General features: G+C 57.9%; 1 protein-coding gene across 1 annotated transcript in view; it reads right to left on the bottom strand.

Moving 5' to 3' along the window:
- LRP5 (LDL receptor related protein 5) overlaps window positions 1–15,784 on the bottom strand; it is a 102,690-nt gene that overhangs the window by 52,319 nt on the left and 34,587 nt on the right. Inside the window, 4 exon segments of the mRNA XM_042904775.1 lie at window positions 7,267–7,344; window positions 7,347–7,397; window positions 8,527–8,723; window positions 14,142–14,339. Of these exon segments, the coding sequence (XP_042760709.1) occupies window positions 7,267–7,344; window positions 7,347–7,397; window positions 8,527–8,723; window positions 14,142–14,339 (524 nt within the window).

Here is a 15,784-nt window from a genome sequence, read left to right as displayed (position 1 = left end):
CCCAGAACCTGACTCAACAGACTGAGCTCTGGGGCCGGGCTGAAGCTGGACTCAGGTGGTACCAGCAAGGGGACACTGGACAGGCTGGGGTGAGGGTGGTGGGGAGGGCGGGACCAGGGGCTGATCTGGGGCCGGGCCGGAGCCGGACTCAGGCTGCACCAGCAAGGGAGACATCAGACAGGAGGCAGGGGGACAGGGCCAGTGCTGGGAGTGACGGCAATCCAGCCCTCCGTCGGTGGACCCAGGGCATCCGCAGAGCTAACCACACCCAGGAGGCGCCATTTGGTCTCATCCCCCAGCCCAGGATGACCGTTTTCTCTTTCCAAGAATAGGGCATGCTCCCCTCTTCTCTTTTACTCGATGTAGAAGTAAGACCACATGGTGTGTGGTTCCATTTCTAGGACGTTCCCAAACAGGCAACACTAATCCGTGGTGATAGAAGTCAGGACAGAGCTGCCCCTGCGGCATGTGGGGGGTGGGGGGCGCTGCAAAGGGCACCAGGGAATCTCCCGGGTGCTGGAAACCTTCCGGATCCGGACCGGGGGGTGGTGGGTGGGCAGATATACACAACTGCCAAATCGAAATCAGAATGTACGCTTGGAATCTGTGCATTTCACCGTCGGCAAGTGATACCTTCGTTTCCAAAGAAAATGCAAAAAAAAAAAAAAAAAAGTTAGTGCTTGGACTTGTCACACCATTTCCTGGGACTGTGCAATCTGATTTTCTTGCTATTAAAAATTCACGGTCCATGGCTGAGAACAGCAGCTGCCTTCTGTTTGCAGAGCCAACGCCAATCACAGCCCGGCCGGCGTCAGCCTCAGCCACAAGGGCCTCCTTTCTTTTCCCTTTGACCTACTTCCCCGATAAGTGACAAGACAGCCAGACTGGGAACAAACGCGCCCCTTATTCCTCGGCCCTGAGCCTCGGCTAATCCACCCAGGGAGACGGATGGATGTGAGGGGCTTTGAGACCTCGCCCCAGTTGTCAGTCTGCCCGTCGGACCCGACAGTGACGCCTCTGTTCCTCCCCGCCCCCCGCCACCTTGGCCCACCACATCCCCTCGTCCTTTTGTTCCGAGTCCCTGCGAACATCTGTTAAAACTACTTCTTGGCGAGGTGCAGCGGGCGGCCCCGTAAATCATGCAGCCCGAGCCGCCCGCCCGCCCCGACACACAGTCACGGCCTCCTCTGGAAAGGCCACGGACGGAGCACGGAACGATGCTCAGGGCCAGGCTGGCCACCGCGGGGCAGCGAAGCCGCGTGTCCCGGCCACGGCCCCGGTAAGTCACCTGCCCCAGTCGTCCGGGCCTCGAGCGGGGACGCGCACCGCCCAGAAGCCCCCAGTGATAAGGAATGTGCGGGGACGCCACTGCAGCCAGGAGAGCAGCAGGCTCCCTTGGACGGTGGTGGCAACTCCCAAATAAGGCCCCGCTACTGCTGTTTTTAGCCCATCCCACATAATTGGAAAAACATGGGGAAAACCAAAGCCAGCTGGGCGCCTCCATCGGCCAGGCTGCTGGGGAGGGGTGCGTGGGATCGCAGCCTGGCCCAGGGATCCTGTCACCCCCCCGGCCCCCCCCCCACCCCACCGCTGGCTGGCGGGACAAGAGTCACTCAGGCCCCGGGGTCTCACCAAGCCGCTGGCAGAGCTGGAGCCCAAGGGGGCACTGCTTGCTATGACATCCTTCCTGGTCTCAGAACCTATAGGACCCCCACTGGGGCCAAACTTCAGGAGGACCCAGAGGGCCATGGGACACAAGACACTCCTGACCCAGAGGAAGGGAGTCCTGAGCCTCCCGTCCGGTCTGGATGGACCCACACAGGCACCCTGGGGAACAGCCTCTCATCTGACCCCCCCCCCCCCCCAGTCATGCTGCTCTCCCCATTTCACAGGGAGAGAGCCCGCAGCTGGGAAATGGCCAGCCCCGCCCCATGCCTCCAGGGGACAGCTTGCAGGCCCTGGGCCAGCACCCCCTCCCCCACGCCCTGGGGCCAGCCCCCTCTTTGGGGAAGGCACCGACTCCCAGCGCTGGGCTGGCTTTCATTTGCTCAAAATCAGAGAAACACAGGACTCTTGCACAGCACAAACGTTTCTTCAGATTCAAGTCCACGGCAAGACAACCAGCTGCCCAGCCTGAAAGTCCCAGGAATCTGAGGCCAGGGCTTCAGGTCTTGAGATGTTTCCGGCCGTGCAGACTTTCTCCAACTGCTGCTCATCAGCCTGCCTTGGGCGCATGTCAAGTACAGACTCAGCCCTCCGCCTCCCACACCCGTCCCTTGTCCTGGAGACTCCGATGTGCTAGGGCCGGGGAACCTGGATGTGACATGAGGGTCCGAGTAATTCCGACACATCCAGGCCCCCGCCTCAGACCCCAGTCCCACCCGGCCCGGTGCTGGCCTCGATCCCTGGACAGGGCAGCCGCATGCCCCGTGCCCATCTCTCACCGGCTGTGCGAGGAGGGCTCCCCGCCCGCCTACGTCCCCTCCTACCTCCTCTTAGCACCAGCCGGCCTCATCATCTACTTCTGATTCCAAACGTCCAGGAAAGAATTGCTCGTCTGGCACCAGACTGCCCACATGCCTGCCTGCCTGGCTCCAAGTTCAAGTTCAAGCACAGCTCGTATTTGTTGGGCAGTCAGGCCCTCCTCCCAACAAACCCCCCCCCCAAAATCACGTGCTATTATCATCTGTTTTTACAGGTGAGGAAACTGAAAGCACAGAGAGGCTGAGTCATTTTCCCAAGATCACACAGCCGGGACACGAGTGAAGGTATCCTAAAAGGATAACTGGGCATAGAAAGCCATCCCATAGTTGGAAACTGCTCTGAGACTGGGCCCCCCTGAGACTGAATTTCCTCACCACCCCAAAAGTCCTGGCAGACTCTCAACTACAGACCAAAGGCACAGCCCTCAGCTGTGGCCTCAGTATTCACCCCCTGGGATGCTGGACCTCGTGGAGTCCGGGGCCAAGAGGAGATCCACAAGTGGCCCGGGGCCTCCTTTGCCAGCCCCTGAATCGCATCCTCCCACTGGTCACCCCGGCCTCAGAAGCCTCCGCGGGTGCTGCTCAGATCCAGCCAGGAAGGTGCCCTGCCCCGGGTTTGCGCCCGCCGGGACCTCTGGGCTCCACCGTCAGCGGTGACATTCTGCAGGGTTTAGCGTTTTGCTGTCTCCACATTACCCTCGTGTTTCCAGCGACCATCTCCAGGCCATTTTCACAACCAGTACCCTGCACATCATCAGCAGTCAAAATCCACATTGCACATTCCCCCCAGGAGGCAAAACTACATGCACCAGGGGGCGTGGGCAGCCTGGAAGGCCTCGCGAGAAAAGGAAAACAGCCACGGTACTCAGGTGACAGGATCACAGGCTTCTAATCACACGGTTTCCTTTAACGTCATGTTCTGTGGCAGGAAGCAACACCTGGAGGGCAGGTCTGCACCCCGAAACCCAGCTTGCCAGCGGAGGGGGCGCATTCTAAATCTGAAGCCCTCGTGATCCTCGCTCACGGCCCCGTCTCGGACTCCCTGTGTCTGTCGCCCGAGCACAAGGAACGCCCCTCAACGACAGAATCCGTTCCTCACGCATGCCCGGATCCCTCTGGATTGAGAAACACGGACAGATACCCTCCACCTTTCCACCCCAAGTTTCCAGAAGGCCATCTTGGTGGCAAACCCTTGAAATGTTCTGAGAAGCTCCTGGAGGTCTTCTCCACTGAAACTAAAATGTTTAGGAAACTCTGTTTGCAGGTTCCCACCGCCAACGGCTTCCCACTTCCGCTTCGAGTGGGTCCAGGGCGGGGGGCTGCAGAAGGCCCCGTGCAGCCCCCAGAACCGGCCAGTCTGCGAGAAGCACGTGGGGTGGGAACCACGCTTATAAAAAGGCGGAACCCGAGGGCCACGTCCTCGTGCAAAAGCCAGACTCCCAGCCCATGCTGTCCGTGTCGTCTGTGAGCCTCCCTGACCTGTGACGTCCCCGACAGGGCAGCCGGAGCCAAAGGAAAGGTGCAGCCTCTGCGTAAGAGTGGCCCCGGGCTGCCCTGTGCAGACGCCCCCAGCCACCCGCACCGGCTCCTCCGAATGATGCAAAAGCGTTTCTCGTCCCCACGCTTGGCATCCTCCCACTGAGTCATTTGTGAAAGTGTCTTTCACGGCTGGGAGGCAGAAACAGTTCCTACAAGACCAGGGAAGGCGACCCCGAGCAACTGAATCCATCCCGGGAGGCGGGGGGTGCGGGTAACCTGCAAGCCGGCCACTCTTCCTGAAGGAGGCCAGGAGACGTGGCTCAGCCCCCTGCCACACGACTTCCAACCGGGACAGCCCTTGCTGCTAACCCTCCGGATCCACCCCACGGGAGTTCGTGGGAGCTTCCAGGTCCCCCCACCCTTGTGCAGCCTCCTCCAGGAAGCCCTCTTACCCCAGGGCATCTCCCCTCTTCTGCCCCCTGCCCCCTGCCCTCCGCAGATGTTTGCAGAAAGAACCGAAGTGCCCTCAAAGGGCTTGACCCCAGGCAGTGGTCCCAGAGCTCAGACAGGGGCTCCGGCTACTGGAATGCTGAGAACCAGAAAGTCCCCGTTCCTCTGCCTGGAAAAGCAATCAGCCCTCCCCCAGGGGTGGGAGGGCCCTGGGACGATGGAGGTGAACCTAGGCTTCCAGAGGCCCTGCCCTTCTCCCTCTGGCCCAGCGTGATGATGGACGTGACTGCCATATACTGTGCGCTCACGACGTACCAGGGGCCCAGCACAGCACCTATTGATACAACACTGTCCTCCCCAGCTTCCCCGGCTAAGGGGTGGTCTGTGACCGCCCCCGCATCTCACAGATGAAGAAGAGAAGCAGAGTGACAAGTCCCCAGGTGCTGTCCGCCCCCGATGACCAATACCCTTTGTGCCCCCGGGGAGCTTGGGCAAGTCCTTCGTGGAACTGTAGGCTTCCCCAGCTGTGCACCTGCACCGGGCCAGGACTCTGACATTGTGACCCCAGACTCCAGTCCTGGAACTCTGACGCGTGGACCTCCTGCCTCACGGGGCCCCTGCGTCAGCTCCCCACCGGGGTGCACGCTGTTGCATGATGTACCTTTTGGAGGGTTGTGTCCACCCTCCTCCCCTGCCCCCCCCCCCGCTTTCCCGCTCCTTCCCCAAAGGTCCACACGCAACCCGGCTCCAGGCTGGGCAGAGATGCGGGCAGAGACAGCAGCCACGCCTGTCCTTCTCCCAGAACAGATGGTCCCCTCCCCATTCGGCACAGCGCTTGGACGGGGATCACCAAGCAACAGCACCAGATTCAGATCGCCCTAACCCCGGGGCCAGGCCCCAGGCTGGCTCTCTCACGGCGGCACGACTCGAAAACAGCAAAGACACAAAAAAACGGAAATGCCCACCAGGGGGGAAGATGGTTCACCGGACATTTTTCAGGCGCTACAACTCATGTTACAGAAGCACATGCCCCTCCTCTAACTGCCGATGCCCCTGCAACAGAGTCAGGGGGAATGCAGACACTGGTGGCAGAACGGCAGAGAAAGATACACCGAGACACTGGTGGCAGAACGGCAGAGAAAGATACACAGACACACGAGGCGTCTCCAGGTTTCCCTTGAGCTTCTCTACACACAAAGCAGGACGGGCTATGTAACGCGCAGGGCCGCTGCAGGCTGAACACAGGGAGCCCCTGCCCCAGAATTATCCAGCATTTCAAGTCAGCGACAATGGCATTAAACCAAGCACGGGGCTCTTTGGAAGCCGGGGCTCTGTGTGACCGCCCAGATCAAATGCCTGCGAAGTCAGTCCCGACGTCACCCAGCTCTTGCCTCAGGGCTGCCGCGCATGCTGTTCCTCGCGCCTCTTCCTTGGTCATTCTCAAGTCTCAGCCTGTCCCCTGGGAAGGACCTTCTCTGACCTTCCATCCGGGCCTCCAGCCCACCCCCCGACCCCCGCCCTCAGTGTGTCATTCTGCGTCTCAGCCCTTCCTTTGTGTCCTGTGTTACTCTGATCCAAATCTGAATTCGCATTCTTCATTCACGTGCCTGCTTGGTTCCTGCCGACCCCTCCACAACTCAGAGGGACATTCCCTGTAGGAAGAGCAGGGGGCTGGAGTGGGGGGCGGGGAGGGAGGTTCACATTTACCACTCTGTTCTCTGCACGCAGCGCACGCAGCACACGCAGGCACGCGGCCGTTCCTTCTGGACACGCGGAACTTGGTAGACTCCCTGTTTGCCAGGATGAACTTTTTGTTTTAAACCTGTGCCCAAAGGAGTTGGTAACACTCCCTTGGCTCTGGTCGCAGGTCCCCAGGGAAGCCCCCAGTCTCCCTTTCCTTCCCCCCAAGTGCCACTGGCCCGGGGGCGGCCTGCTTCCTGACGTCTCTCGCCGGCCTCTCGTCGGCCACTCCACTGCCACCCAGCTGTGCTGGGCCCGAGACACCCCCAGGGACAGGCTGCACCCTGGACACACCTTATTCCCAGAAAAGCACACTGTGAACGTGACGGCCAGAAATAAGGAGCCTCGGACGGTGCTCCAGAGGAAGGAGGAGTGACACATCATTAGAAGACGGTCATTGCAGGAGACCCTGAAGCAGCAAGTGCTGCAAATTAAGGGCGGGGGGAGCACCGAGAAACACTTGTGTGGGGGGAGGGAAGTCAACTGAACTTCACGCACCCCCAATTTTCTCCACTGCGCAAGCGTCTGCAACCCGAATTTCCGTGGGGAGGGTGGTTATTAGGGCAAGAAGATCCCATGGAAATGGGACGTAAGGATGAAAATGCATCAGAAATTCCCTATCGGTGTGGAAAATGCTTCTGGAAAAAGCAGAAAAGCAGGAGACGAAGCCAGCGGGGAGGCCCGCAACCCCACACCGGCAGCGCGTGCTTGGGAGAGCCGGGAAGGCAGGAAAGGAGACGTCTGTTGGGCGCAGATCGCGGGGCGTCTCCTGATTCACAGTGTTCCCCTACACGACTGTCCTTTTTTACAACACACACAGTGTTTGCTCGGCAAGTCGTGACAGCGAGCATCTCGGTTACAATCACGGCTTTCTGGCGGCCCACTGCCAGGTCGCCGGACAGACCAGACCTGAGTCCCGAGCCTGGTAACGTGCCCGCCGGGCAGCCGAGCCCAGATCTAACCCTGCAGCCCAGCCGCTGGGCCGCCCGGGTGCCCCCGGCTGCAAAGCTCCGAACGCGTGAAACCTTCGCCGAGGGAAGGAGACCGCCAGCCCCACCCCCACGCCCCGCCAGGCCGGCTCCCCCCACCCCAGCCAGCGGCCCCCCCGTCTCACCTGCCTTGCACGTCTTGCCGTTGTCCTGAAGCTGGACGCCAGTGGGGCAGGCGCACGTGTAGAAAGGCTCCCTCGGGACAGCAGGCACAGGTGAGAGCAGCCGCCATTGTCCTCCGCACACCGCGTGTGGACTGGGGAAGACAGGGCGGGGTGAGAGAAGGTTCCAGAACACAGCCCTCGACCCCACCCACCCACACACGCCACTCCGTGGGGGCATCCTCCCTGCCCTGCTCCTCTTCCCAGCCTTCTACAATACGGAACCCTCATGTTCCTCGGGGCCCCTCGGATGGCACCTCCTCTGGGAAGGCCACCCTCGGCCAGGATCTCAGGACCTGCCCGTGCGGTAGGGACTGGGGGGCTCCCGGAGCAGAGGCCTGTCTTTGCGATGTGCTTGGAGCCCACGGGATCTGCACGAATGCTTGGTGGCCACACCTGGACACTCTAGGTGCTGATAACAACCCTTCTCATTGTCCCAAGCCCACCCGTGACCAAGACGCAACTGAACAAATCCTTCCGGCATTTCACTCTGCCCAGGGCAGGCAGGGGCGCAGTACTGTGACGTGTGGAGTATTAGCCCCCCACCCCCCGCAAACGACTGGAGCAGATTCGCAGGGGGGTCCCCCTCTTCTCCCTAACGCTGCCTCACGCACAGGGGGCTGCCCCCGCTGTGGATGCGGTAAGGACCGTGATGTTCTCACCAGGAGACCATCCTAGGGAGCCCCACCTTCCCTGGGGTGCTGACAGCTGCCACCCTTGCACGCCCACAGTTAAGTTCAAAGCCGGAACCTTCCACAGCACCCCGGTCCCCGAGGGAGGACGTGAGCCCAGGGCCGTGACCTCGCTAGCTGCCCGTCCCAGGAGCGCTGAGCCCATGGGCGTCAAGCTTTCCGCCATCGAGGACCCCCACCACCACCCTATGGAGACCCCAAGCCGGGAGCCTCGACTCACAGCAGATCGATCACCAGTAACTACATAACTTCTATCGGGCCCCGACAACGAAGCAACCTTGCTCGGGAGGCCCTCTGCCAGCTCTGAAGAGGACGGGGGAGGGGGCGCGGGGCCCCCCTGAAGCAGCCCCCATACCCGCTCTGCAGGGGGCCCTCCCAGTTGCGCCCCGGCCTGGCCCTGCACCCTGCATACACCTCCCTCCCCTCCACCACACCTCTCCCTCTCCTCCACTGCTGTGACGCAGGTGCCCCCAGACTCGGGGCTCCCGCGGAGGGAAGACGCCAGCCGCCCCCCACCCGGCCCCCGACTTACAGTAAGGCTGCCGCTCTGGGCTAAGCACTTGAATATCCATGGGCGAATAGAGAGCTCTAAGGATCTCCTTCCTCTTCTCTCCCGTCTTCTTGTTACAGGCGTGGATGGAGCGCGTCTGCCAGTCCGTCCAGTACAGAGTGTCCCCGGAGAGCGTCAGGGCAAAGGGGTGCGTCAGGCTGCCCTCCACCACCTTCTGCCTGCAGGCGCAGGAGGCACGGGTGGGAGCTGTGAGCAGACTCCCCGCGGTGCTGCACGCGCCCCACTTGGAAACCCTCCCACGGCCACCGCGGACCCATTCACGTCACACAGGACGGCCGCGGGGCAGTTCCAGCCTCCCGCCACCCTTGAGGGTGACACGGCCCCCCAGCCCTTCCCAACTGTTTCTAGAAAAGTGGCTGGTGGCCAAGTGGCCCGCAGGGAAAGAAGAAGCGGCAAGGAGGAAGCCACCGCTGATGACAGCGAGCCGGGGACAACACGCCTGCCTCGCCCTGATGTTTGAACAACTTAGCACAAACTGAGCCAGACGTGCCTGTAACGCCAATAATTTATATTATCACAGTAAATCGAACTTGATACCAAAACAACGGGGCACCTGGGTGGCTCAGTTGGTTAAGTGTCCAACTTCGGCTCAGGTTATGGTCTCGCGGTTCATGAGTTCGAGCCCCGTGTCGGGCTCGCTGCTATCAGCGCTGAGCCTGCTTTGGATCCTCTGTCCCCCCCCCCCTGCCCCTCCCCTGCTCATTCCCTCCCTACCCCCCGCCTCGAAAATAAACATTAAAAAAATTTTAAAAAAGGAAAAAAAAAAAACGTCTTTCTTCTATGTATTTATAAAGCCCAGCAAACGAGAACATGTTTTTAATGAGATTATGGACACCGGTGATAGATTTCTAACTTTACACCTGGTGGCGTGTGTGATTATCTGGTTTCATGACCTTCCCTCGACTATAGGCTCCCTGGTGGCGTGGAGGGCTGCAGGGGGCAGGTCACCACCACAGCCGAGCCCCTGGCACCGCACCTCAGAGGAACATTGACAAGGTTTTACTGAGCAACTGAAAGCCACATGCCCATGACTGTCCCTAATCTGACCCAACGATGCCTCCGTTTTGTTTTCTTGATGTTACTCCTTTAATGTTTATTTATTTTCGAGACAGAGAGAGAGAGAGAGAGAGAGAGGAGCACACACAGGGGAGGGGCAGAGAAAGAGGGAGACAGAGAATCCCAAGCAGGCTCCGTGCTGTCAGCACTGAGCCCGACGCGGGGCTCGAACCCACGAACTGCAAGATCGTGACCTGAGCCAAAATCGAGAGTCGAATGCTCAACCGACTGAGCCACCCAGGTGCCCCTGCCCCCCCTTGATGTCACTTTTTAAATAGACTCATTGAGGCGACATTCACGTAACACAAAAGTAACCAGTCTGCTAAGTGAACAGTTGAGTGCTACGCAGCACACGTTCACGACGTTACTTACGCAACCACAGCCCCCAGCTACTTCCCTAAATTCCCGCTGCTCCTCTGGAGAACCCCGGGCCCCCTCAGCGGTTCCCCCTCACGTCCCCTCCACGGGGGCCCCCGGCGGCCACCAGTCTGCTTTCTGTCTCCAAGGATTTGCGCAGCCTGGACATTTCACATAAATGAAGTCACGCCACGCGTGGCCTTGTGTGACTTGCTTTGTTTCCCTTAGCGTCAGGTTCGCCCGGTCCCTCCGTGTTGCACACATATGCTAATGTGTCACTGCCCCTCATGTCTGGACGGCATTCCGCGTGTGGATGGGTCACACTCTGTTTGTCTATCCACCTGCGGCCGCACATCTGGGCTGTTCGCACCTTCGGGCTATGGTTCGCACCACTGCTACGGACATTCGCGTGCACGTCTTCATTCCTACACCCATTTTCAACGCTCTCGGGGAGATGCCCGGGAGTGGAATCGCGAGATCGTACGGTCACTCGACGTTCGCATTCCGAGGCACCACCACACTGCCCTTCGTGATGTTGTCATTTTTTAAAGTAACGTTTATTTGTTTTGAGAGAGAGAGCGAGCGAGCGCAAGGGTGAGGGAGGGGGAGAGACAGAGAATCCCAAGCAGGCTCCGTGTGGCGCCCCACGTGGGCCTCGATCCCATCACCGTGAGATCGTGACCTGAGCCGAGTCAGGAGTCAGATGCTTAACCGACTGAGCCACCCGGGCGCCCCGCATCATTTTTTGATCAGAAAAGCCAGAGGTGTCGTTTCTCAGGCTGTCCCTCCTCCCTGCCTCAGCTGAAGGCACCGCGGGAAGCTGGTGCCGGGCCTCGGCTCACCTCACCCACCCTCGCCCCTCCTCTCAGGACGCCCCTCTCCAGGTGGAGTTCCAGCCGCGAGCACCCTACCTCCTGCTGGATCCACGAACTCCCTGAGCACACCAGCCGCTACTGAGCGCTTACGGTGTCCAGGCGCCACGCGATGAGCTGACGTGCACCGTGGTATCGGACCCCACGGACACCTCTAGAAAGTACAACCACTACCCCCATTCACATGCGAGGCCCTGAGACTCTGAGCAGTGAGGCGACCCAGCCGTGGTCGCAGCTGACAGGGGACCACGCAGGTCCGTCTGGCTCCAGCACTTACCCTCTTTACCAGCAGATTATGTTCCTACTGGAACGGCCCTAGACACATCCATAGAGTGTCAGCCACCTGCAGAGCCGGAAGAATCTGGCAGTGAGGCAGGAGGAGGGCTGAGTAAGCCCCGGAGTCACAGTGCCTGGCTTCTCTCGACTCTGACTAGCTGTGTGGCCTTGGGTGAGTTCACAGACCTCTCTGTGCAACATCATAATAGGGGATTATACCTGCAAACACTTCATAGGGTTGCTGTGAGCAGGTAACGAACTGATAAATATCCTGGCAAACAGCAAGGGCTATGGAAGGGTTAGCCACCATCACCCCGTCACCACGTCACCACCATCATCAGCATCACCAACATCATCATCAGTATAACCACCATCATCACCATCACCATCACCATTATGATCATCACCAACACCATCATAACCATCACTATCACCACCACCATCACCTCCGTCATCATCACCATCATCACCATCACCATCATCACCTCCATCATCATCACCATCATCACCTCCATCATCATCACCACCATCATCATCACCATCACACCTCCATCATCATCACCATCCCACCATCATCACCATTATCATCATCACCAACACTATCATAACCATCACTATCACCACCACCATCACCATCATCACCAGCATCACCTCCATCATCATCTCCGTCATCATCACCATCATCATCACCATCATCACCACCACCATCACCTCCATCATCACCATCATCACTTCCATCATCATCACCATCATCACCATCACCTCCATCATCACCTCCATCATCATCATCACCTCCATCACTATCACCATCATCACCTCCATCATCACCATCACCATCACCACCATCACCTCCATCATCATCACCATCATCACCTCCATCATCATCACCATCACCACCATCATCACCTCCATCAGCATCACCACCATCACCATCATCACCTCCCATCATCATCACCACCATCATCACCAGCATTGTCGTCATCACCACCGTCACCTCCATATCACTTCCATCATCATCACCACCATCATCACCTCCATCATCACCATCATCATCATCACCTCCATCACCATCACCACCATCACCTCCATCATCACCTCCATCATCACCATCATCATCATCACCACCATCACCACCATCACTATCACCACCACCATCATCACCACCACCATCATCACCTCCATCATCATCACCATCACCACCATCATCACCTCCATCATCATCACCACCATCACCACCACCATCACCACCTCCATCATCACCTCCATCATCACCACCATCACCTCCATATCACTTCCATCATCACCACCATCACCACCATCACCACCACCACCTCCATCATCACCACCATCACCATCATCACCATCACCTTCATCATCACCACCACCACCACCATCATCATCACCTTCACCAACACCATCACCACCATCATCACCACCACCAGCATCACCTCCATCATCATCACCACCATCACCACCACCATCACCTCCATCACCTCCATCATCATCACCACCATCACCATCACCTCCATCATCACCACCACCACCATCATCATCACCTTCACCAACACCATCACCACCATCATCACCACCACCATCATCACCTCCATCATCACCACCACCATCATCACCACCACCATTATCATGGTTTAAATGCCACCACTATCCTTGCTGTCTCCTGTCATAATCCTTCAACCAGGCACCCCAGCCGGCAGCGTTTCCAGCCTCTAACTCTCCCTTCACAACGACCATGATCACTCAGCTCCCCAAGGACCACAGCTCCCCAGGCTGCCACACTCTTCAAGTCTCAAGCCAGGCCCCAGGCCAGTCTGTGATCCCAGAAACAATGGGAGAGAGCGTTCCAAACCAGCTGGGCACGGTCAACGGAGGTCAGGGGAGAAATGAGGCCTCCTGCCAGCAGCCATCAGAGCGAGCCTCTGACCTCAGTCGAGCCTTCAGATGATTGTAGCCCCAGCCAGGAGCTTGACTATAACCTCAGGACACACTCTGAGCCAGAGCCACCCAGCTAAGCCACTCCTGATTCCTGATCCCCCTCCCCACCCCCAAAAAATCCCGTTTGCTGATTTAGGTGGCCCAGTTCGGGGGTATTTTGTTACACAGGAATAGATAACTAATACACAGTCCTGAATAAAATGAGGCAAACCTGCCGATATCCTCAAATCTGCGGGAGCTGTTACCTGCCTGTGTGTGCACAGTCTTCCCTAAGCCACGTGACTGCAGCCCACGGCACCGGCACCCACGTACTCCCCTCCTGGTTCGGGAGCCCCACCGTGCAGCCTCCCAGGAGGATCCCCAAGACTCGGCACAGAGCTGGCAGGCAGTCTGGGCGGTAAATAAAGTGCCCTTCACCGTTCCTACATCTGAAGCGTAATGAGGTAGGGGGCCGAAAGCTCTCAAAGCAATTACCTGACATGTAAAACGTCCTTGATATTTCACTCATTTAACCCATGTTACAGAGAAACGGTTATGCATAAGGCCCTCTGGTGAGGCCAGGGAATGCGGTGGACACGAAAACCCCAGGATGCATACTTGGGGTGGGGAGGAAGGGGGCACGGCGAACTCTTTACAACCCTGTCGGACCCTGAGGCGGTCAGGGCCACGATCCCTTCTCTGCGATTCTGAAATCCAAAAAACTCTGACCACGGCAAGACTTTTGCTACCCATTTCGTGGCAAGACCCGCGTGTGGCTGTGGGCTTGGTTATAGCCTTTCAACCCCACTGAGAAGGAGCCTCCTGTGTCGTGTTGTGAACATAGTCACGTGGGAGATGGCAGGTGCCCCCCAACCCCGGACCCCCCACGGGTGTGCTGTGTGCTCTGTTACTGTGTGAGGTTCTCAACAGTCCCGAACGCCTCGGGCCCCAGGGTTTCAGAGACGAGACCACGGGTCTGAGTTAAGAAGGGTCACCGGCCAGCGCCCGGCCCGGACCGGCCGAGGCCCTGGCGGTGGCTGGGGGGCCGCGGGGAAGGTGGGGACCCACCACCGGGCGGGCACTCACCGGAAGGAGCCGTCCAGGTTGGCGCGGTGGATGAAGCTGAGCTTGGCGTCGGCCCAGTAGAGCTTCTGCTCCTCGAGGTCGATGGTCAGCCCGTTGGGCCAGTAAATGTCCGAGTCCACGATGATCTTCCGCGTGCTCCCATCCATGCCTGCCCGCTCGATTCGAGGTGTCTCTCCCCAGTCTGTCCAGTACATGTACCTGAGGAGGAGGCAAGCACGAGCAGAGAAGGCTAGCACAGACCTGCCTTTTCGGTCTCTGTTTCCTGTCGACGCGGCCGCAGACGCATAAACAGAGGCCGAATTTGTCCTAAAATCTCACCCATTCGACATAACCAGTGCTTAGGGCCTGGGATATTATTGCTTCCAACTTGTTTTCTAGAAAGTTAGTAATAGGTTAATTTTTAAACAGAGTTGGGTAATCAAAACATACTGGGTTCCCAACTCGTTCTTAGACAGCAATATATTCTGGGTATCCTCTCCTTTAACAGAATTCTTCCTTCTTGTCTTTTTTTTTTTCATTTTTATTTCTGAGAGAGAGAGAGAGAGACAGAGCATGAGCAGGGGAGGAGCAGAGAGAGGAGAGAGAGAGAGAGGAGAGAGAGAGAGGAGAGAGAGAGAGGAGAGAGAGGAGAGAGAGAGAGGAGAGAGAGAGAGGAGAGAGAGAGAGAGAGAGGAGAGAGAGAGAGAGAGAGGAGAGAGAGGAGAGAGAGAGAGAGAGAGGAGAGAGAGAGAGAGAGGAGAGAGAGAGAGGAGAGAGAGAGAGAGAGAGGAGAGAGGAGAGAGAGAGAGAAAGAGAGAGAGAGGAGAGAGAGAGAGAGAGAGAGAGAGAGACAGAATTTGAAGCAGGCTCCAGGCTCCAAGCTGTCAGCGCAGAGCCCGATGCGGGGCTCGAACTCATGAATTGTGAGATCATGACCTGAGCTGAAGTCAGACGCTTAACTGAGTGAGCCACCCAGGAGCCCCCTCCCCCCCTTATTCTCTTGATGATAGAGTAATGTAAATTATTTACAAGACTCCACATCAGATGTTTGAGTTGTTCCTGATTTTTTGCCACTACAAAAATGCTGTAAATGAACTTTTTTTTTTTAATGTTTTATTTATTTTTGAGAGAGCGCAAGCAGGGGAGGGGCAGAGAGAGAAGGGGACAGAGGATCTGAAGCCAGCTCTGTGCCGACAGCAACAAGCCCGATGCGGGGCTTGAACTCACGAACCGCAAGATCATGACCTGAACGGAAGTCAGACACCCAACCGACTGAGCCACCCAAGGGCCCCTGTAAATGAACTTCTAAAGCCAATTAAAACACGTAAGATGGAATATTATTTAACAGTTTTAAAAAGTTAGCCATGAAGCCATGAAAAGTCATGGAGGGAAAGTCAAAGTGTATTAATAAGTGAAAACAGCCAACCTGAAAAGCCTACACACCGTGGGATTCCCACCATAAGACGATCTCAAATCTTGGGGTGCCTGGGGGTGCTCAGTCAATTGAGCATCCGACTTCGGCTCAGGTCATGATCTTACGGTTCATGAGTTCGAGCCCCGCATCAGGCTCTGTGCTGGCAGCTCGAAGCCTGGAGCCTGCTTCGGATTCTGTGTCTCCCTCTCTCTCTGCCCCTCTCCCACTTATGCTCTGTCTCTCTCTCTCT

This window comes from Panthera leo, chromosome D1 (genome assembly GCF_018350215.1).
Source record: "Panthera leo isolate Ple1 chromosome D1, P.leo_Ple1_pat1.1, whole genome shotgun sequence".
NCBI classification, from domain to species: Eukaryota; Metazoa; Chordata; class Mammalia; order Carnivora; family Felidae; genus Panthera; species Panthera leo.
Note: the sequence above shows the minus strand (reverse complement) of the source record. Positions and strands in the feature narration are given on the sequence as shown.